Raw genomic sequence first — 23,281 nt, 5'->3', positions numbered from 1 at the left:
ACTGGGTGTGTAGTAGGAAAACATTCACAAATACGTGCGCGTTGGTATGATAAATTCCAATTTCAATAATCTTTAAATCCTGCTGACTAACCTGCTTCTCATAAATGTGTGCAAGCTGCAGTAAGCGTGCGCGCATGTGTGTGGCCTGCTTAAACTGATGTGCAGACTGATGTTCCGGTTATAGTCACGTCTTTGTTCCTTTTATTTCGTTCTCTAAAAATAAATCATGTGGAACATTTAGACGTGTTTGGCAAGGCCTCGTATCATGTACAACAAAGTGACTGTTCCCCCCCATTAGTCTCAAAGCAAGGCTTAATGTTGGTGATTATCATCCACACTATATGATGATCACTGTAAATTTGTGTTTGGGGGGGAATTGGAGTGTCAAAAGCAAGATTTTAAGGTGGTTTGCATGCTGAATGCTTAAATACCCTCTTAAATCCTGGAATATTTATTTTTTTGTTCAGTTTCTTTGACAGACTGTGACCAAAAATGCTTCAATAGGGTGACTCATGTCTTTTTCACTTGGGTGTGTCACCCTGCAGCTCAGTCTTAACAAGCCAATAGACTGAATAAGTGTGGAAGAGCAAAGTCACCCTGGAGTATTACTTAAAAATGTGGAGTTTTTGGCCTTTTACTTCTAAATGGGACATAAGCAGCGACGCAGCAGAGTCCCCTATATCTGCAGTGTTACCTGCTGTGCAGTCTAAGCAGGTTGCCCTGAATAAAACAATGTCCTCTTTTTCCTTCTGTCTCTCCTCCCTCAGTGGAAGCAGCGGGGGCAGCGGCAGCAGGGAGAACAGCGGCAGCAGCGGAATTGGCATTCCCATCGCCGTGCCTACACCCTCCATCCCCAACTCTGGACCAGGTGAGCTTGACAGTGGTGGTGACTTAAACAGTAAACTGTAACAGTCGGCCAGTCGGTGTCCAGATTATGCTGATTTTCAGTGAGGCTTTTATTGGCAGTTGTTTTTTATTTTTAAGTGGGTTTTTTTTTTTTTTTTTAACCTGGATTAGAAATGCAGGGAGAAATATTTGCTTTAATGAGTAAGAAATCTGTGTACACCCTAAGGAATGTTGTCACTTGAGTTTTGGTGTATTTTCCACCCAGTTAAAACAAGATGATGACACTACAGGACTGCTCTGTTTGGCAAGATGCACACCATAGACTTCAACTAATTCAAATCTAGATGTAGCTTCCAGGTCTGAAATGGTCACCAAAGGGCGACTGCTCTTGTTTAAAGATGCGTCCAGTTTCACAGAAGTCAATGAGAAGATGATCCTACAGCTCAGTTGATATTTGACCTCAGTAAACATCTCCTAATGAGAATGTGTCCTTATACATTAGCTTTAGCTAATAGCTAATGCAACAGTGTTCATTTGTTTAAAGTCATTATCATTATTTAGAGTGAAATAGACAATAAAAAACAGTATGCAAGGTGACAACCTTGGACTTCTTAAACATCTGGGACAAATCAATGTTGCTACTGATTGTCCATCTTTTAGGTACAGTCTATGGTGTGTTCTTTGTGAATCAAACTTTAAACACATACATTTCTCAATCAATATATGGCTAAAAAAAATACAATTTAAATAAATGTTTTTAAGCGTAAAATCTGAATATATGATGAAGTTTGATAAAGTGTAAATGTATGACGCTATTGGCAGATAGAGAGAGTGCGCATCACAAAGCCTATGTTTACCAGACAGGGATTATGGAGCCCCATTGTGTTCTAAGCACAGCTGATTCTCTATCCTACTGTGTAAATAGGCCAAGCTGCGCGAGGCCTGACACTTTACAGTTAAACAGTAAAGCCCACGTAACACGACGAGCTGCTACACGTGGTGTCGCGCTGTACCGTGATCACGGCGGAGATGGTGCTGCGTTTAAGTTTGGAGCATTGTAGGTTGACGTAGCAGCTGTTTTACCTCGGCGCCGGGATCAGGCCGGCAGCACAGGACTTTCCGCAGCACTCCCTCTCTCTCTCTTTCTCTGTGATGTGCAAGCTGGTCGCCATGGAAACACTCGATTCATACCGCAAAGGAGTGTGTCCAAGTGCGTGAGAAGTCGGAGCGCTCCTCCGGGCCCGGAGGGTTCTTAAGTAAATTGATATGATGTCATGTAATCAAGGTGTAGGAGGCGGCGAGGACATGGTCACTAACGTGAGTCCTCCTTTCAGTCCCAACCATGCCTGCTCCCCCGGGAGCCCCTCCGCCTCCCCCACCCCCTCCTCCTCTACCTCCACCTGCTCCTCCCATGGCCGGGATGGCCCCTCCAGCGCCACCACCGCCACCTCCCATAGGTGAGATTCCTCGAAGCTCCAGAGCCGCTTGTTTGACCTCTGCCGACTGGATGGCGGATCATCACCTTGGAGATGCACAAAATAAGGGTGCTGTGGGTGCCGATGTCCGTCTGTGCACACTGCAAGCAAAGGGTCCTCTTATCAAATCATCAAAAATCAAGAATAAAGCAACAGAAACAGCCGCATCATCTCTGAGAGATTTCTCTGTCATCCACTTAGGCTGAAGCGGTATTCACAAAATGAGGAAACATTATTAAGGAAATGGGGGAGAAAGATAAAAATCGAATTGCGCTCTCGACGAGCGTTGGCCACGACGAGCTTTCCCCAGCCAAGAAACTCGCTGAACTAAACACAGCAGCCAAAGATTTCTGGGTTGTTCAGCTCTGTCGTTGCTTGCAGTGTGGACAGAGTTTCGTGCTTCTGTTAAGCACAGTGTGACATTTAACTTAATCCTTCACGGTGGTGGTTTTGGTGGTGGTGGTGCTCTTCTTCACTGAAGTGTAATCGGTTAATACAGAAGTCTCATGTCACCTAGGGCCTGGCTAAAGTTAATTAGTGCCTGTAATTTCTCTTAAATTGGTCCTTTACATTTTAATCTCAAGCTGTTGTGGATAATAAAATAAGTTTTTATTTCAAATCTGTACAGATGTACAGAAACGTGACTTTGAGACTTCTACTGCAGGTACAGTATGTGGCTCATTTGATTTATTTTTTTTTAAATTTCCATAAACATGATTGTGGTTAAAGCTGCATCAGGCAACACTTTCCTGAACTCAAGATCATTCACATTTAAAGCTGTAAGCTGGTTGTGGACATTCCAGACTCTGGTTTCATAATTAACCCTTTTAATTGGTAATCGGCGTGGCTACGATTTGAGATGAGTTTGCATCTTTAAATCTCTCCATTTGATTGTCAGCCGTCTCTGTGCCGCATCGCTGCTACTTTCTATTTGCGTGTGCATTAGCTGTGATCATAGTCTGTGATGAAACAGAAAAACTATTTTTGCAAAGTTGCAAAAAAAGATTGACACATCCCCAAACTCGGTCGTTACTGTAAATGTTCACCCATCAGCGGGCAAAGCTAAAGATAACTTGCTGATGCAGGGTGCGGTCTGTTTAGACAGATGTAGTATAAAAAGTCAAACGTTCCTATTGGGCCTAACTTTTAAAATTACAATTGCTGCACCAGCATTGTTAGACCGAGGGGTCAAACAACACATCACATCTAATACATTTAAAGCTAATTTGTCCCTCTAAACCTGATTTATTGGAAACCCTGTTATGTTTTTAAGTAATTAGTTGCCTTTTATTGAACACTGTGCTCAATGCGTCTTTGCAACAGGTTTAGGGAGTGGGTAAGTTGAATTCAGAGATGCTAATGATTTTCACTGGTAGAAAGTAAAGCAGTGACTCGGTATGGAGACTGTTTGAGCCACAGCAAATGCCACATAATGATTTCAGGGTAATGGACTCCCCAAACCATTCAGCCAGCCTTTTGGGTGCTTCAGATACTCAGCAGTGCCTGATGTAGCTTTAATTTACACGGCCTCTGAATCACAGATTCGTGATGCTGGGATTGATTTAGAGTCCGAGCTCTGTAAAGCGTAAAGCATCCAGCTGTTTCATCGGTGTCCACCGGTAAGTGTCTAAGCCTGAGCAGCAGCCGCTCTTCGCTCATCGACTCTGGTAATCTTTGTGGCCGAGATGATCACTTGAATTGTGCACATTTTATCATCTGAACATCACCAGACTCTTTATTTTCCACTTATAATTATTCTGCTGGTGACACTGTAGCGAAGTTTATTTGTGGTTGTTTTCCTCTGAATCTTTACTTCCTCTGGTCCCACCCATTCCTATCTCTCCCGAGAGGATGTATATTATCTAGAAATGTGAGCAGGAAATGCTCGAGCAGAAGAAAGAAAGGCAGAAAAAAACTTAAACCCCTCCTCGCCCTCTCTATTTTTGTCGCCACAGCCGCACACATTGCTTCAATCTTCAAATAGTTCTTTGTTGTTGTTGTTTTTAAAGCTGTTGTTCACAGAGATGCTTCAGTTATTCTTTGATGGCAGTGTAGTGATGCACGTAATCCTAAATGCTACCTGCAGTCTTTTAAACCGTGTCAAACATACGGCCCGCGGGCCTGAATCGGCTTTGTAAAGACTCCAATTCTGCATCCATGACAACTTAAGAAAATGTGAATGAAGGGCAAAGATTTTGAACAGTTTTTCCTGTTGATAAAGATCCCCCACACACCCACTGCCATCTATACTACACCAAAGTGAATCAATGAAAGCTTCATATTCTAAATCTATACTTACAGGACACCCTGACCAATGAACTGTGGGAACCTTTTGTTTGCTTCATACATTTATCATGCAGTTTCACTGGTCCAGCTCACTTCACATCAAAGCGTGGCATATAAAATGAGTTTGAAATCCCTGTTTTAATTGTTGCTTCAGCAAAAACCTGCAGGATCCATCTGTTCTGTTGCTGCGTTCTTATTCCTCAATCGATCCTTCCTTTCCTTCTTGTCTAAGAAAGCTACATTTAAGATAACTTGTTGACGAAACTCTTCATGAAGTGTCTGTTACTTTTATAACCAAATTACAATCTCTGTTGCTTCCCCAAGATCACCTGCTTCCTCTGACTTTTGTTGACTAACTTTAACATTTTTTAATAGGCAGGGGGCTCTGATCAGAATTTAAAAGCTCATGTTATCTCACACGGTGTTGATGATTCATGTTTTGGTTGGTTTCCCCCTTCCCTCTCATTTCCAACCTTCTTCCCTCCTTTGCTACCGTGCTTGGCTTTCCTCTCTTTCCTCCCCGTCCTTGGGGTTTCTAGCTGTGGCCCCTGGACCTGGTCTGGGACCCGCTCCAATGTCCCAGTTTGGAACCATCTCGCGGCAGATTTCGCGGCACAACTCTTCCAACTCCTCTGTCTCTATGGTTTCGGCCACGGGCACCTACCGGCGGGCGCCGTCGGTCACTTCGCAGTTCTCCTTGCAGCAGCAGCAGCAGCAGCAACAACAGCAGCAACAACAACAGCAGCAACAGCAGCCTCATATTAATGGAGGCACTCCTGGCTATGGTCAGAACTCAAGTAAGGCCCTCTTGTCTCCAGCTCCCAACTGCTTTCTAGATCCAGAGCTGTCACTGAAGGACACACAACCTCACATTCTTCCCAAATCATGCACCCGACGCGAACTAACCTTTGTAGGCACACACAAAATCTTTATATTTTATATTTTCAAGTAAATCAGTGCTTTCTGAAGGTCAGGCCGAGTTCTTCACAGAACTATTGACGTTTGTTTTTAATCTGAAAGTGCAGGTTAAGGCTTTTTATCCAACTGTGGGGCGTCTTTAGTATTGATGCAGAATGCCTCATCCTTGGATTTGTACACAGATGCAATGCAGGCAATCAATATTAGCTAGCAGCGCAGAGTCGGTCTTTGGCATCTTGTAAAAACTTAGGCAAAGTTTACTGGCTGTGTATTGTACTGCAGTTAGGTCAGCTGTTAACCTCACTTCAATTATGCCTATATTGCTAAGAGATCTCTTTGCACAGATTTATTAGGTGGGATCAAGAAAATAAAGGCAAAGCACAGGCATCATTGATTTTTAAGTCTCTTTTTAAAGGGTAGACTTGCAGCTTGAGATAGCAGGAATAGTTAGGTGGCCTTTTCACGCTGTATGGATCCCATTTATACAGATCACAGTGCAAGCCAGATGACCTCCAGATGTGCAGATGTGCCCGTTCCGTTCCAAACACTTCATTCAGAGAGAATTTACACATCACATGTGGTCTTTCTTGCACATCTGCAGATTCCTGGTAGCTTTGTCATTGCCTGAAGCCTAAAAGTGATATTTTCTGAAACACTGGTTCTTGACTATTACTTATTCACAGCATTTAACCTAAAATTAATCATGTGATCTGAGGAAAACTAACATGAGAATCTAAAGTAGTGTTAACATTACTAAAACAGGTCTGTAGGGAGTTGCTTCACATGAGTTCAGGATGAGACATCTAAAGTAAATACTGCCCCCTTGTGGCTATTAGAAGTCCCCTGTTTTCTTTCGATTTAGAGGAAACTGTCTGATCGACAGAAATCAAACATAATCTGCTTTTTATCCTCTTGCTCTAATGATCCCCTGATACCATGTGAATCTCATCACAGTCGCAGATGCTGCTGAACTTTTCAGCTCATGTTTGCGTCTGATCTGTGATCTCTGTCAAATAGAAGAAAAAAAAAATTAACTTATTTAAACGATCAGTCTTCCAGTATAGTGCTTAACTGTGCTTTTGTTAGATGTGTACATGCTCCCAGTTCTTGCAGTGTGTCTGTGTTGACTGTTGTTTGCTTGGGGGTTGGGTTGGACCCTGAACTGTCTTTCTTGGTGACTGATGGGCTTTGTCTTTTTCTCCTTCTCTGATGCTCACTCTGTCGGCCTTCCTGCCCTTTTCTCCGCTGGCTTTCAGTGTCTATCGCTCCTCCTCCTCCCCCCATGCCCCAGCTGACTCCACAGATACCTCTGACTGGCTTTGTGGCCAGGATGCAGGAGAGCAGTAAGTGAAGAGGCTAAGACACACACACAGCACTTTCCTCGTTATCTGCGCCAACTGTTCCAACTCCCAAACACAGAGCATGCACTGTGTGTTCATCCTGTTTAATACGTCCTCTTCCAAAACTGAACTGATTCTTACTAGATTCCACTCATTATGTAAGCTTCTATTAGGCAACTTATAGTTTCGTTTCTTTGTTTCTGCAGCTACAAATCTACACTACTATAGAGGTATAATACAGAGTACTTGTAGCACTATAGAGTTACGCTAAAGTCATTGATGATGTTTAGGGTAAAACGTGCCAAAGGTCACCACTCTCTGCTGTCCCCTCTGATCCAAAACCTGCCATATGCTCATTTATTGAAAGGGAACTAATATATTAATGGTAAACTTCACTAGAATAGCTCTGGATAGTTTGCTGATACCACAAACTATTTATTTTATAGTGGCCTGTATTGAAACTCCTTAATTCACACTTTGTTAGCAAAGCAAAGACCTTTACTAGTCCCTAAGGACCCCAAAGCGCTTTACACATCCAGTCATCCACCCATTCACACACACACATTCACACACTGGTGATGGCAAGTTACATTGTAACTGGGGCGCACTGACAGAGGCGAGGCTGCCGGACACTGGCGCCACCGGGCCCTCTAAGCTGCTGTTACTCTCAACTGCAATTGTTAAGTGTTAACAAGATTCTTAAACAAACCCTGGTAGCTATGTTGTGTTTGCAAAACGTCTGCACAGAAACTGTAGTAACTGTTTGGTCTGATTTGGTCTCACCAATATTAGACAGACGTGCCAGTGAGCTCAATTTGAAGTAACACACACACACACATATCCACCTTGGCTTTTGGGTGCTGTTGGTCTCAAAAATGAAATTGTAAATATTGTAAACCTCAGAGTCAGATGGATGAGGTGTGCCTGATATACCCATGTAAGGAAATTCCATCTTTTTGACACCAAGCAGAGAATTTAGCAAACAGTGACCCTGTTGGCCGTGTTTAATGTCAGCATCCAACACTTTAACTGTATATTCTAGACAGTACGGCGTCATATTTTCAGTTTGTTATAGTGTCAGATGCAGTCTGTATACGTTTTCATACCTTTTCTTGTCCTGGAGTGGATGCCGTCAGCTCTAACCTACTAAATGGCATGACTTGGAGTGTATTTTTCATTATTTAAGTGCTCAAATAATATATATAGGTGTCCTTTTTTTCTGCATATGCATGTGAAGCGATGTTCAAAGCTACAACAGGAGCACAAACTACATGAGCCACTTGAGAGGTTCGCACACATACGGCATGTCAGTTGTGAGAAGCCTTGCAGCCTGCTTGATTGTCAGACAAACTTTGCATGCCTTGATTTATTTCTTATGCATGATTCTCCCACTGCCGCCACCTCTATCACCAAGGACATCTTGTGACTCCAACCAAAACGAGTCTCACTTTTGATGTCCATTCAATAGTTGCAGATACTCCTACTCCTCCTCCACCTCCTCCTCCAGATGACATGCCCATGTTTGACGACTCGCCACCGCCTCCGCCGCCTCCTCCGGTGGATTACGAGGAGGAAGACGCCGCAGTCGTGCACTACAACGACCCCTACGCCGACGGAGACCCCCAGTGGGCTCCCAAGAGCTACATCGAGAAAGGTTTGCTTAACGTTTCTAAGTATTTGCAGGCGAAGTCCTGCCGTTGGGTACAGAGTCCAAGAGCAAACCTTTTCCCTTCCTGTTCGCAGTGGTGGCCATCTACGACTACGCCAAGGACAAGGACGACGAGCTGACTTTCATGGAGGGCGCCATCATTTACGTCATCAAAAAGAACGACGACGGCTGGTTCGAAGGCGTGTGCAACGGCACCACCGGCCTCTTCCCCGGCAACTACGTGGAGTCCATCATGCACTACGCCGACTGAAGGGACCTTTCAGTTAAAGTACAGCATATTTATTCAGTCATATCACAATCCACTGAGAGACTGACGGCAGAAATCTGACTCCCGAGATGCATAACCACGTGATCCCCCCCCCCCGCCGCCCTTTTTCTTTTGATGTGACGGAATGTTTTTCCCTTACTGATTGCAAATAAAATGACAAAGGTATATCTATTTAGTTAATTTTGGTGTTATGGACAGGTGGGGAACATTTAAGGAACATGTAAAATAAACTTTTTTTTTTTAATGAATTGGACTGCACATGCTCACACAGTTGAAGGATGTACGGTGAGATCTTGCCTGAACAAAACACTTTGTGAACAAGAGTTTTTAGGTTTCGATGGAACAAATAAAAATGTAACGTAAGCACCTTCAGTGGAAGTGTTTGTACCGTTGGTTGTACATAATCCGAGCTGCAGCCACTCCGGGAGGGAAGGGGGGGTTCTGTAATGTAAATTCAGTGAATGTCGATCATATGATGCTTTTCATTAGTGGTGCCGCCCTCCTCCTCCTCAACTCTGTAAATGACAGATGGACTGTTGGTGATTCGCAAATAAATACTGTAAATCGTATTTCAAAGGAAAGAAAACTTACTGCGGGAAAATCAGTCTCGGCGTCAAAGCATGGAAAAATTTTTCAAGAGCTAATGTAATTTTAAGTTTATTGCCATTATCCTTCCATTATGTTGTAAATGTATACACCTTTGCTTTCTCATTACACTGTTGAAATCACTTCTTTAAAAAACTGAAGTAAATGACAGGCTCGTCCCTTTTATCGCCTTCTTTTAAATTTCATGAATTTGGGTCCATCTAAAGCAAAGACATTCCATCCATTTTCAGCTTATTATGGAGCATTTTAGGATTCACTGTTAATTTTATATGCAGAAAATGTGGAAGATCTTTCGGTGACTGGCAGGAATATCATTCCTGTGCATATGGGTGACAAATTAAATGAAAAACATGAACCCGTGACCCCCAACCTTAACGTGAAGGGACTGTTTAGGTCCTCAAACCTTGTCTTTTGTGCCCTGCTTCTGAACCTGTGCACTACAATTTTAGCAAAGTAAAGATGAGGACAACCACAGCACAGGGTTTTTTTTCTTACTAAGTGTTGAAACATTTCTAACCCTTTCTAGGTTACTAATAATCACGGGCACAGAGGGGGTCACTGGATCATTTGTGTATGAAAACTGTGATTATGCCCTTTGGAGTCACCAGATCTCATCACAATCATGAAAACCGCAAATTGTTTTAACCTCTCTGTTAGCCTGGCAAACACTTCCTGCAATTTGTCACCTGAGAGTGGAATCGTCCTGCCCCAAAACTGCCACGTGACAATTCAGATGTGATAACGTAGACCATTTAAGCAACTAGTACCTCCTCGGTCTTCTCAAAGCACCACTGGCCCCGTCTGGGTTCAAAGACCGCGCTGACTGCTAGGAACGTGTAATCCTCTGGGCTGCACGGGTGTATATAATACATTATCTCCAGTATAAATCAGCCAGTCCATACGTAGGTGTCTCTCAGGTATAAGAATCATCATCTTGTACTTTTTCATGCTGGTTCTGTCATCTAACATGACCTCCAAATGCAGTGTTAAACCGCTACCTGCTGTGGTCACCGTTCACCCACTTTCTTTTATTTCCAGCTCAGTTTCATCATAGATCTCTCTCTGCCCTTCATTTGTACATAATAAAATGTTGATTGAGAAATTTATGTACAGTGTTTTATAATAAACAAATCTATGTACAACATGCGCGTGTCATTACTTTTGACAAGGAACCAAAGCTTCAGATTGAATGAAATAAAAAAAAATGAAGCAGTTGGTTTATTGAGCGCACAGTCATTGCAGATGTTAAGGCCGTGGTCGTTACAGGACACTTTGCATCACAGAAGTAACCATATAACACTTCAGAGTGGAAAAGAAAGACACGTGACTGATTGGCCTTTGAGGTGAGGACGGATCCAAGCGAGTACACAACGATGCACTTCCCTCTCCTTTGGAATTACACAGATGTTGCAACGCCTCGGTCGCAGCTCAGGACCAGCAGGTAACAAACTGTTCACTCACAGTCGGCTAGTCTGAGCCACGGGAGGCTTTTGCAGTTACAGTACTGTAAGCAGTGAAGGGTTCAGCTGCAGTTTTCAGTTGTATGATATGTAAATGAATAAGTACGTTTCCTGTAAGAAACTCAAACATCACAATTTGCCTAAATACCAAGTTTACTTGCGCTTCGTAAGGATGCACAAATTTAATGGCCTGGTTTGGGGCTTTCAACAAATCTGGTAACATTTGTGTTGCACCAACTTTGGCCTGTTAAATGTTCAAAGACCGTTTGACGAGGAGCTGAAAAACTTTAAAATTCTTCTTTTTATGATGATTCTTGTTATCAACAACAAAATAAATATTGGCATTGGCATCAGGTTTCAGTCAAACTAAAATTTTAAACATCAGAATGAGCCCAAAAAATACAAAAAATAAATCTGTGCATCCTTAATACCAAACCTCAAGTCAAGAGGAAAGCGCCACGATTCAGATCAGAGACCCCTGCTTGCCGTTTTGTTCTGTTAAGCCAGAGTTGGCACTCAGATCAGCACCAGAGGTCCATCCAAACCAAACTCCTGTTGCCTCCCTCGCTATTTTTGCCCAACCCTGCTGGTCTAAGGACCTAAGGGTGGCAGGTAAATTGCTGTCCTCTCCCCTGGAGTAGCTGCCTGAAGAGAAGCCCAGCAGAGGAGGATCATTTGTCTCTGGTTAGCACCATCTCTGTGAGCCTGATGAGGGCGTCTCTCTCTGGGGATGGCCTGAGCCTACTGATCTGCCTGATTGCTTCTTTGCAGTAGTGCTGGGCCAGGTAGTTGGTCTGCTGCACACCATTGCTCTAAAACAGAAGGAGGAGCACTCACATTATTAAAGTTTTTAATCTATTAACCTATATCGGATTTTTAAGACTGACCAATACAGATATGTGGTAATTAAAAAAAATTATTTTTCTAAATATTTTTAGCAGAGTCTCCCTAACATTTATCATTTATTTATCTAAATGTGTCTGCTTGGATCAGCTCGTTCCAAACATGTTGTCAACAGAGAAGCTGCACAGCTCCCTCTGGTGGAGAAACTACATAACTTCAATGCACAGATTTTTTTATTTTTATGTATTTTTTTGCTTTTTAGGCGGGCCTTTTTTCTTTAGTGATCGGTTAGCAGTGAAGAGGGGACACGAAGAAGAAGTCAGGCAGCAAAAGGCTGCAGGTTGGATGTGAACCCGGGCCGCTGCATTTCAGCCAGAGGGCATATGGGCACCTGCTCAACCAGTGAGCTGGCAACCGGCATCTGCCACTCATAACATGGTCGAAGGGCGGTTCTCCTATCCTTTAAAAAAAAAAAAAAAAGTCATTTATCAACTGCTATAAATGCTGATACTATCAGCAAGTAGCTAATACTGGACGATAGCTAATACTTATCAGAGCCAGAGCAGATAAGTCTGCTCTGGCTCTGCTATCAACAATAAAACACTAAAATCATTGACAACTGCTTTTTTTGTCACGCAGAGCTCAGCTTCGTTTACTAAACACCTACTTCTGGTTACAGTTTTGCAGCCTTTTGTGAATGATTAAATATTACAGCAGGCACTGCTCATAACCTGGTTATACCAACCCTATGGTTAAATACGGTGTGGCAGCATCATGCAATAAGGGAGAAATTCATAAAAGAATAAAGGAAGCGAGTTCACCTTAAAGCACAAGTAAGACCGGATTAAATTCTTGCTTCAGAAAATGTCCTTGACCAAGGCACTCCACAGCGTTTTTAATAATCAGGACCGATCCCTCTCTAAGGGACGCACTGGGACAAGTCTCTGTCTTTGAGTGATTCGGCCAAATCCCAGATCTAAAGCCCAAAGAACATCTGAGGAGAGACCCTGAAGATGACAGTTTAAGCACTTTCACATCTAATCTGACCAATCTTTGGAGGATCTGCACAAATCCAGGTGCGATTTGTGCTCGCACAGTTTACACCACAGTGACAGTGCTGCTAAAAGTACCGAGTGAGTTCGACTACTTCTGTAAATGAGACTTAGGATTTTTAAATGCATTTCCAAAAATCTATAAAACCATCCTACCATCGTTAGTTTCAGAGTGCAGATTGTTAGACTTTGACCTACAGCGTCACTTCAGACTAGGTAAAGTTCTTTGCATCGCTTTTAGATCTCTCTCTGCTCTTTATTTGTACACAATAAAACGTTTATTGTAAAATTTATGTACAGTGTTTTATTATAAACAAATCTATTTCAACATGCATGTGTCATGACTTTTAAGAAGCTAATTTCACATCATTTTATTTTTTAATATAAATGTTATTAAGAGAGCCCTTCTTTTGGTTGGACCTTTAAGGCTTTCACTTATGGTGTATTACGGCTCATACCTGAAGGACGTACTGCCAGGCTCGATCTACGTCTCCTTTGGAGGCGAAACGTCTCATGATCATTGCATGAAGCTCAGGAAACTGAAATGACAAACAGATAAAAACTAAAGACAGTTTGCAGTCCATCTCATTCACCTAGTGGTGCACAGTTTGTCTGCATGTCCTGAGTAAGAGCGATGGTGGCGGTGTCTCACCTGCTGACAAGCAAACAGGACCGGACCAGTAGCCAAACCCAATTTCAAATCGGCTGCTGTGGGCTTCCCCAGCTGACTGGCTCCAGATGTGAAGTCCAAAACATCATCCACCAGCTACAGGACAAAACAAACCGCCTTATTACATAACTACTGTGCAAAAAATCATTACTGATATTTGCTCATCACTGAGGGCGACACTTTGCTTAACAGCCTGTACCTGAAATGCAATGCCAACATTCTTCCCATACTGGTACGCTATTTCATGCACTTCAGGATCAGAGTTTACCAGAATGGAAACCTTAAATGAAAGAGTGCAGACAGTCAACGAAAAAAACATTAAAAAGTGCAGAAAACGAGGCTTTTCTCCATCTCTCTGCTATTTATGTGAAGACAGAACGTACATACTGCTTTACAACTGTTTGCAATAAGACTTGCTGTCTTCTTGAAGGTCTTCTCGAGGTAGTGTTTGAATCGCTCGTTCTCATTCTCTTTGGAACCCAACTGCATGAATTCACCTGCAATCACAAGGCTATATGTAAATGCATTCTTCCGGCCAGTTCTTCTGCATGCTGGTTCTCGGCTCATCGTGACTTACCTCGCACCAGGTCCTCTATGACCTGAGATAAAACTTTCACCACTGTGATGTTACCGATACGAGCCAAGGCCATTGAGGCAGCCGAGAGGATAAAATCTCCGGCTAAGATAGCCTGGAAGAGAGGAGGCCGAATGATATACGAGCGGGTGGTTCGGAAAAACATATCAGACCAAACGATTTTATCTCCTTTACCTTTTTTTCACCCCACACTTCATTAATTGTTCTCTTCCCTCTTCGCTTATCCGATCCATCTATGACATCATCATGCACCAGGCTGGCAGTGTGAATCATTTCAGAGATCATAGCGATGGCCCTCTGCCCTGGGAGCAAATCTCTAAAATGGACAAACGCAGACAGCAAACAGGAGGAAGTCAAATGCAATTATCTGAAACAAAAGAGTTTGTCATAACGGTGCAATCAGGACTCTGACCCGTGTGTCGCAGAGCAAAATACAACTGAGTTTAGAGTCGTTTACCCGGCTCTGTTGCTGTGGATGTTAAGGGCGCGAGCCATCAGTACCACTATCATTGGTCGGATGGCCTTCCCCTTGCCATCGAAATAGTATTCACACAGAGATTTCAGCTCTACTTTGGACACAAACAGCTCCTGTAAAGGACAGTAAAAAGCAAGCGTTTTATTTCCGCCATAAACAACCGCTGTGCAGAAAGAAATCTGCCAATCACCACAGGGCAGGAAACCGCCCACTCTGACCCAAAAAGCCTTCATTAATTTGTCACAGCTATTGCAAAAATATCTCAGACAGACTTCCTTTTAGTTTTTCTCTACGTTCTTTAGCAGCTTAAAACCCCTATTGTGAAAGAAGGGTGTGGCTTTGCTCTGTTGGCGGGTGAGAGGGGAGGCAGACTGGTTCAAGGAGAAATTCAGAGTACAGTTGAATGGGAAAGCTAACAGGCTTGGTGGTTAATAAGTAGTAAGAAGGTAAAAACCTGCCAGTATTAGTGAATGAATCCTGACTGCATTAAAGATAAAGTGTGTGCTTTGCAAACATCTGGATTTAACTACTGATTTGTTCAACCTTAAAATTGGGTTGAAAAACTAATAAATGTGAGCTGAAGCTGTTACTTTTCGAGAAGTGACCAGAGAAAGGGATGCAACACAAAACAGAATACAGCACAACAATCGCTTCAGCACAACTATTCTATTTGAAAGCTAAATTGGACTGATCTCTTTGAAGACTTACTTTTTTGATGTCGTCATATAAACTCGTCAAGTCTTTCTGGGCTAACGTGAAGGGGTCCTTGGGCTTTGTGTCACTGTGTGTCGCTCTGCAACAGCAAGACTGTAGTGTTGGAAGCAGCAACCGTGACTGGTGTCTGGAAAGAAAGATATGCAAATATTTATGCTGAAACTGAACGTGTGATTTGAAATGCACAAAAGATATATCTCCTAAAATATATTAATAAATAAAATGTAAAAATCACTACTTAGCTGGACTACCTAACAACTCACCTGATTAGAAAGTTTCCTGCTTTCATGTTTATCTGTGCAGGTGTTGGCGGCTGAAATTGAAAATGAGGTCATAAAGATGAGCTCGGGCATGTGCAGCACATCAGGTTTGCAGAGGCTCTAGCACCCTGGAGTTATTGTTATTAAACAATTTTAAACCTACACAGGATCAGTTATTTATGGACCCAGATTTTAAGCCCTGGGTGCATTCACTTAACATAGGAACAATAAAATAATACGCTCACACTAACTGGGATTGATACAAGATAGAAACATTGTTTTCTGTTTAAAATGCACGTGTTACATTTCATATAACTGAAGTGTTGCACATGTGGGTCAATGCCGAATGAATGAATCAAATGCAACTGAGGCAGGCAGCTGGCCAAGTCAAAGACAGCTTACGTGCAAGCAGGAAGTCTCAACCTTTATGAGCTCAACAAGTCACCAATCATTTCATTTAAACACACAGATATAAAATTCTCTTTACTGAGGAATGTAAATAAAGTTTCACTGGCATGGGATATGACAGATAGTGGAATAAAGCAGAAGTGGGCATTGCCTCTAAACCACCACTCTGCAGTGTATGACCTTCCTGGTTTTGAAAAGTCCTCCATGCCGGCTCTCCAGCTTTTTATTAACCGCAAACTCACCCTGGTTTCCGGCGTGGGGATGCAGGAAGCCCGGCTCAACAGGGATGCAGAGGAAGACACAGGCCTGCCCTTCAAGTGCCACAAATTTTCTAATATATTCGTGGCCGTGCAGCCCGTGGTCAACCTCGGGCATTTCCTCCACCACGGCCCCGCCATGTTACCTTAGGTTAACAGCATGCATCGGAAGTTACATATCGCAACGTGAACCGGAAAAACAGTAAAGGAATATCCGGTGACGTCTCATAACGAGGAGCAGCAGAAGGCAGGAAATGATGGAGAGAGTAAATGCGCAATAATTTAGGTATACATACCTCAAGCTAGTGCTGGAAAATGTGTTTTCAAGCTCGTCTTCAGATAATATACGGGTGTCTGGGATGAGGCTAGTTGCTGGGTTGCTAACAGCTAAGCTAGCTCTCGCCTTTTCATGACACTTTATTATTATTTGGGGTGTAATATGTAATAATAAACTAACGTAATAACTAAAATTACCCTATCGTTATTTACAGGTATACGGTAGAGCTGACAGACAAAGTTAAGGTTGTTTAGTTCATGTTTAACTCGTTATTTATGTAAGTTAATAGTTTAAAAAAACCCTTAAAAGTTGATTGGAGGAATTGTGTATGAAACGTAACGTGCAACTGATAATTTTTTTACTCTGATTAAGGTTTAAAAGTCCTGAAATACAATTTTAAGATCATTTTACATCACTCTAGTATTTCCATTTAATGCCAAACAAAAATTATATTTTACTTAACACTTTAGTAGCCTATTAATAGTGACTAAGTCTTTTTTTTTACTATCATAAGTAAAATATCAGCTGTTTGGCTTAGAATAAGCACTAAGGGGAAGTGTGGTTTACCCTTTTTTATTGCTTCCCTCAGATCTGCTATCTTTAATGCAGTACTTCTCAAACCCTGGGCTGTGGATGTGGATAACCAGGTGAAACTATAAAACAAAATTAAGATGAACTAGAATATAATATGATTTTTTTTTAAAGTTAATGATTGATAAAACTGTGGGGCGTTTGGTACGAACCTTCTTAAGGTGGGGCATGCCAGAGAGAAGTTGAAACCTGATTCGATAAGTCAGCTGCTCCATCTGTGAAAATGTGGAGCACCTGTACAGCACTAGTCTTTGCTCTGGTGGCAGCATCGAGCTTCACACCTGCATATGTCCTGGAGTTGTGCCAAAATATAAGTCCTGAGTGTCACAGTGACCACAACACCGCATCAAACAGCCAATCGTCATCGCACACTGTGAAGTCCAAGTGGACCTTGGATGCTTCAAGCCTCATGCACGACCTTAACCAGTTCAGAGTCTCCTGCAAGAAGCTATTGGGTAAAACAGATTCTTGTCCTTACAGGTCAAAATATAGAGGAAGGCGCTAATGTTATCATACAATCCCCTCTGTCCTCTCTGCAGAGGCACTCCCAATCGACAAAGTTGATGGCAACTTTGTTCGCACTGTGAAGAACTGCATATTTTCCAAGTCCATTCCAACTCCACTCAAAGGTCCATTGAGGTTGACAGCAGCGTCTAAGGTGAGGATGCCATGTCACTATCAGCACTGTAATTTCACAATATAGTGAATTCATTTATGTCTAAAATTGTCTTAACAGGATGTCATCGAGGGGATCTTAGATTTAGATGCGTCAGTGACTCGGTCAGGTGATTTTCTGCATTATGCGAGTGGTGGCAGACTACTGCCGGGGTCTGTGCCACTTGCTCACAGATATGGAGGTCATCAGGTATAAATGATTTTTATACCTGATAACTTTTTAAAAGCTATAAAGCTTTTGCTTATTTGCTGAGTTGATCTTTTTGACACACTTTACTTTCCTCGATAGTTTGGCTACTGGGCAGGCCAGCTGGGGGATGGTCGAGCTCATTTCCTTGGTCAGTATTCAAACAAGTAAGTTAATTTTTTAAAATTATGTTTTTATGTTTTAAGTAATTTTCTGCCACTTCAAGCCTTTACATATTTTCCTTCTCAATTTTCATAGAAAGGGGGAGGTATGGGAACTCCAGCTTAAAGGATCTGGAAAAACACCATATTCAAGGTTTGTATTTATTTGTACATATATTTGTGCAATAGCTATTACATTTATTATTTGTAGTAATATACAGGTGTGTTAGGAGATAGCTAAAGAGAAGGAAAGGGCTTTAATTGTAGGGTCTATGATGTTTTGAAGGACGGCAGAGGAGGATGCTAGGCAGAGGGTGACATGGAGGCAGATGATCTGCTGTAATGACCCCTAAAAATGAATAAGTAGTACGCATGGCTATTAATATTAGTATGCATGGCTGTAGAATTGTGCAGTCATGCAATGCAACCAAAAAAGTATGACTTCACATCGGGCTGCAGGTCAGGAGATGGTCGTGCTGTAATCCGGTCTTCTGTCAGGGAGTTCCTGTGCAGTGAAGCGATGCATTTCCTGGGTGTTCCCACCAGCAGGGCTGCCAGGTGAGAATAAATGATTTTGAGAGCTATAAGTTTGGTATAAGATTACAAACTTAGCACAAAAAGTAAAGAAATGTGTTTGGTTGATGATAATTATTTGTTTTTACCATGATTCTATGTAGTAATAATAATTTGCTTAATCAGACATTTACAAGCAATCAAACATTCTTGGTACCTCTGATTCAGATTCAGTAGCAAAGACGGATGTTTGGCTTCCAAGTGCTTCTTTACCTGATTTGGCACTGTATTATCATTAATTAACTCCCAGCAAGTGATTGATTCGGGCTAAAGGCTGTTGACATCCCTGTTTAGCCGAAACCATAAAACGTGTAGCTTTTGCAGTAATTTTTCTGGCATTGGACTTTGTGTTTTTATCCACACAAGGCAATGATCAGGTTTACCTACTACAAATTTTACCCTAATAACTGTCAATCAGGACTTTTGATGTGCAGAAATGTGTTATCAATTTATATTTCATTCATTCACATAAAATTAGTTCAAGTCATTCGAGCTTGACTCATATGACGAGAACATTTTTTTGGCATTTGCAAAAAAAGAGACGTTTTTAAAGAAATTATAACCCAGAAATTGTGTGAATCGTGTGATTTTTGTCGCCATTTAATTGTTATGTGTTTTAGATTTATCCGCTAATTCTTTTTTTAGTCTGATTGTCAGTGAGGAGCCAGTGTTGAGGGATCAGTTCTACAATGGAAATGTGAAAGCAGAGAGAGGTACAGGATTTACCCATGACTGGAGCCTTTTATTTCAAACTGCATTACTTTTTAACAATCCAGCATAATTTTTGTTACTGTTATGCAGATGTTTTGTCTGCTGCCTTAATCTTTGTTCTGGTTCAGCTTTTCTTTATTCCCCACAGGAGCTGTTGTTCTGCGATTGGCCAAGTCATGGTTTCGGATTGGATCCTTAGAAATTTTGTCTCAAAGTGGAGAAATAAATCTTCTGAGGTAAGACTGCCTGGTTACATGACAAAGTTTACTTCATAGTTGTTTACATCTGGCTTTGTTCTGTGTCCTGTTGTGTTTGTAATGTTATTTTATCGTTATTTTCGTTTTAGAAAGCTGTTGAACTTTGTGATAGACGAACATTTTCCTTTTATAAATCCAGACAACCCAGAAAAATATTTGGTGAGTAATAAAAAAGCACAGCTGAATGTACCACTTTTGTTTTAAGTAAATAAGCTATTGAGGTTTTCTTTGCAGGTGTTTTTTTCCACAGTTGTAAATGAAACGGCACATCTGATTGCCCAGTGGATGTCAGTCGGTTTTGCACATGGTGAGAAACTGAACATTCGTATCACACAGTTTAAACCAACGCTACTTATAGCTGTCGCTGTTCTCACCACAGGTGTGTGCAACACAGACAACTTCAGTCTTCTTTCTATCACCATCGACTACGGACCCTTTGGCTTTATGGAGTCATATAACCCCAGTGTGTAGACTGTTTCATGTCGCTTTTACTCCAAAATAACTGAAATCCTCTTGCTGTCAGTTCTCAGACAAATATTTTTCTTTTTGTTGCAGATTTTATCCCCAACACATCTGATGATGAAGGCAGGTACAGCATTGGAGCTCAGGCAAATGTTGGCCTCTTGAATCTAGAGAAACTCTTGGTGGCTCTGATTCCTGTGCTTACGCAGACACAACAGAAACAGTAAGAATACCACAACATCACTTTGTCTCAAGGGGGATTTACTAAATATAGGACTTGAACTCTTTTTGTCATTTCGACAAACTGGAACAGCTTTGCTGTTAGCTCATTCTTACAGAAGCCTGTTTGTTTGTCTGAAAAACAAAAGCACAGAAACATGAGCAAAATAACTTCAGAGTCACACAAAGCGATGTGAAAAGAATAATACATCCCACAATTTATTTTCAGCATATTTTAATTCAAATATATCTTTAAAGATTTTCTTTGAGAAAGTGTGGAAATAAAGTAGTCATACAGTGCAACAAAATGAAAGCAGCCACATGGAAAGTAAGTACACCCCTCACTTTAAATCTATCCCTCTTATGAAAACTGACCCCAGCAAAGCAAACAACCATTTAGTGTTTCTTGTCATCATACAAATATCTTCAAATCTTTTTAAGGTGTCAAAAAAAGTTCTGGATTATTCTTGTAAATGTATTTTTCCCTGTGAGACGAATCATCTATAGTTGTTTTTATATCCCTCGAAAATGAACTGGGGATGAAAGCAAAAACAACGGGAAGATCTGTGTGAAAAAGCAAACCATGCAGTTTTTAAAAGAAACTTTATTAAAAGGTTCAACTTAAAGAGACAGTTCAATCAAACAACAGAAATGAAGGTGTCAGCAAAACAGAGGTGCTGCAAAAAAAAGGGAATTTAACAAACAGACCAAAGAAAAACAATTCTGCTCAAAGAAGGCAACAACTATGCATTCATAGCCCCTAAAAGAAAACACACCACAGAACAATCCTCTGCAGGATGGAGAACACAACCACTTACTGCTAGTGCAGAAACACACATCACAAAACTACTGGAGCTGACCCACACTCTGAGGCTCAGGGGCTTCTCTCAAGCTTTTATACTGCAGTTGGAAACAGGACACATCCACCAACACACACACACACACACACACACACACACACACACACACACACACACACACACACACACACACTAGGCCTGCTAGGGCTGTAACAGTCATGAAGAGATTGCACAAATTCCATGGATAATAAGTCACGAGATGTATCAATTGCTGAACTACATACAAGAACTTTTGGAATGATGTTCTCTGGACGGACAATTCAAATGTTTTTAGGAGCTGTTCAGGAGTATAACTTAACTTGTGTTGACTGGAAATGTTCCAAAGAGTGGAGGAAGACAAAGTGATCTGAAAGTTTAAGCTGCAGTGGATCGTGAAAACCGTAAAAAACTAACACAAATGTGGTTCAAAAAGTATAAATAATGAGCTGCGTAATCAAAGACTGGATTTAAATCTTATTAAAATATTGCAGGTGAATTCAAACTAGGCAGTAGAGACAGTCAAGAGATGTTTAGAGGAGTGGTCAAGAATAGAGCCTGAGTGAAGCTATTCAATGATGCAACCTAAAACGCTAAAATTCTTATGCTAAAAAATTCTTATGCTAAAATTCTTATGCTAATGTTTACTTACTTTTTTGCATAAATATTGTAATCTATTGAAAAAGCAAATAGGTAAAAAAAAAAGAGGTAAAAGTTCAGTGGGATATACGTAGCTGCTTATTACACCTTCAAGTTTATTAATGTGACTTCTTTTCTAATTTGAAGAAATTCATAAAGTCAAATTGTAAACTTGTCATCTTAACTTTTTGCAGGGCGAAAATTATTCTTAAAGGATATGCCAACATTTACCAAATGAGGTGAGCTTCATGTGAAATGTTATCTTACTTGTGTTCATGCTGCAGCAAAGCCAAGACTGCATTTATTCATGTCTCCACTTCAGGGTTCACCAGATATTTAAGGCAAAACTGGGACTTCTTGGTGAAGATGAGGACGATAACGACCTCATTGCTTTCCTGCTTAAGGTGATTATACAGTTTGTTTCAGTCTTCTAAATCAGTTTAGTCTCACTCTCTGCACTGTAATTTCACTTTCCCTTTACAGGTGATGGAGGACACAGAGTCTGACTTCACCATGACCTTCAGGGAGCTCAGCGAAGTTTCAGCCAAGCAGCTTCTTAACAAGAACTTCACGCAGGTGGAGCTAAAAGTGACAAAATGTTGTTGTTCCTTTCAATCTCTAGATTTTGTTGTGAAGCTTGCCGATTTGTTGAATCAGTTGTACCAATACTGAGCTTTCCTTGCACAGCATGCATTTCTTATAATTAGGCATGCAGGAAATGTAAAGGATTGTATTATTTCTAAATCAGATGTGGGCTCTTGATGACCTATCACACCACAAGCACTTTTCTGATTGGCTTAACAAGTACCTGTTCCGGCTCAGTAGGTAAGGAAGGTCACGAGAGGTCATTTTGAATTTACTTATTTACATTTGTGTGACATCAGGATGTTTGTTGCTGTGAATTAATCTCTTTCCTCTGTTTCTGTTCAGACAGCAGGATGATAGCGATTTGGATCGTCAACACAGGATGAAAAGTAAATCAAACTGTAACTAAATCTTAATGTTGATTAAACGATGAGGGATATAAATATTTATATTCTTAGATGTTTGTTATGCAGTGGTGACAGAAACATCTGATTGGATTAAATGTTTTACAGATGTAAATCCGAGATATGTGCTGAGGAACTGGATGGCAGAGTCTGCAATAAGGAAAGCTGAGAGGAATGACTTTTCCGAGGTATGTGTCTGATAAAAGGACCTGTCACACAAAACAAATAAAACGACACCCAAAGTTGTTTATGATTTGTTTCTACTACAGTTTACTTTACCACTTTACCACTAGGTGGAGCTGCTGCACCACATCCTGTCCTCACCCTTTGTTACACAAGAGACTGCAGAGGAGGCGGGCTATGCAGCAAGACCTCCACAGTGGGCTAGGAGGTTAAAGGTCAGCTGTTCGTCATGAGTTACCTCCTAATAAAAAACTTGTAGCATATTTTGGTGTGATGTGTCATTTGTTGGGCAATATATTTGCTCCAAAAGGCAAAGAGATCCACAAACAAGCACCGACTGCAGGTGGTTACTGTAAAAGCCTGTCTGAGGGGAGGAAGC

The 23,281-nt window shown here is 41.4% G+C and overlaps 3 protein-coding genes across 12 annotated transcripts in view; 2 read left to right on the top strand and 1 right to left on the bottom strand.

Moving 5' to 3' along the window:
• Nucleotides 1-10,552, top strand: part of abi1a (abl-interactor 1a) — a 50,383-nt gene extending 39,831 nt beyond the window's left edge. For 2 of the 6 annotated variants that reach the window (XM_082546585.1, XM_082546586.1), the window contains exons 6-11: nt 768-868; nt 2,181-2,303; nt 5,147-5,404; nt 6,782-6,868; nt 8,334-8,519; nt 8,609-10,552. In XM_082546585.1, the coding sequence (XP_082402711.1) occupies nt 768-868; nt 2,181-2,303; nt 5,147-5,404; nt 6,782-6,868; nt 8,334-8,519; nt 8,609-8,784 (931 nt within the window). In that variant the 3' untranslated portion in view covers nt 8,785-10,552. The remainder of the gene's footprint in view (nt 1-767; nt 869-2,180; nt 2,304-5,146; nt 5,405-6,781; nt 6,869-8,333; nt 8,520-8,608) is intronic. The other 4 variants (XM_082546587.1, XM_082546588.1, XM_082546589.1 and 1 more) reach the window with 4 other exon arrangements.
• A 41-nt stretch (nt 10,553-10,593) lies between these two features.
• On the bottom strand, nt 10,594-16,283 carry pdss1 (prenyl (decaprenyl) diphosphate synthase, subunit 1; the record flags this gene model as incomplete). The annotated part of the gene is made up of 11 exons (XM_082546598.1): nt 10,594-11,680; nt 13,222-13,302; nt 13,416-13,529; nt 13,633-13,713; nt 13,821-13,930; nt 14,011-14,122; nt 14,203-14,344; nt 14,486-14,616; nt 15,212-15,344; nt 15,481-15,530; nt 16,128-16,283. 11 exons carry the CDS (start codon nt 16,281-16,283, stop codon nt 11,540-11,542), a joined length of 1,251 nt encoding a protein of 416 aa, XP_082402724.1. The 3' UTR covers nt 10,594-11,539.
• A 55-nt stretch (nt 16,284-16,338) lies between these two features.
• LOC309714276 (protein adenylyltransferase SelO-like) lies at nt 16,339-23,165 on the top strand. 5 transcript variants are annotated; one of them, XM_082546582.1, is made up of 21 exons: nt 16,340-16,428; nt 17,009-17,066; nt 17,172-17,465; nt 17,550-17,668; nt 17,747-17,875; nt 17,975-18,039; nt 18,131-18,187; nt 18,532-18,591; nt 19,252-19,319; nt 19,466-19,553; nt 19,664-19,733; nt 19,809-19,881; nt 19,954-20,037; nt 20,130-20,259; nt 21,925-21,969; nt 22,053-22,134; nt 22,214-22,306; nt 22,479-22,555; nt 22,661-22,716; nt 22,828-22,907; nt 23,013-23,165. In XM_082546582.1, the coding sequence occupies exons 3-21, from the start codon at nt 17,234-17,236 to the stop codon at nt 23,133-23,135; spliced, it is 1,731 nt and encodes a 576-aa protein (XP_082402708.1). In that variant the 5' UTR covers nt 16,340-16,428; nt 17,009-17,066; nt 17,172-17,233; the 3' UTR covers nt 23,136-23,165. The 5 variants fall into 5 exon arrangements, with proteins under 5 accessions (XP_082402709.1, XP_082402708.1, XP_082402707.1 ...); XM_082546581.1 differs by having other exon boundaries at nt 18,493-18,591; nt 22,661-22,704; XM_082546579.1 differs by having other exon boundaries at nt 18,493-18,591.
• Nucleotides 23,166-23,281: the final 116 nt, after the last annotated feature.

The sequence above is a fragment of the Aulonocara stuartgranti genome (genome assembly GCF_965226115.1).
Source record: "Aulonocara stuartgranti genome assembly, chromosome: 9".
In the NCBI taxonomy this organism is placed as follows: domain Eukaryota; kingdom Metazoa; phylum Chordata; class Actinopteri; order Cichliformes; family Cichlidae; genus Aulonocara; species Aulonocara stuartgranti.
Note: the sequence above shows the minus strand (reverse complement) of the source record. Positions and strands in the feature narration are given on the sequence as shown.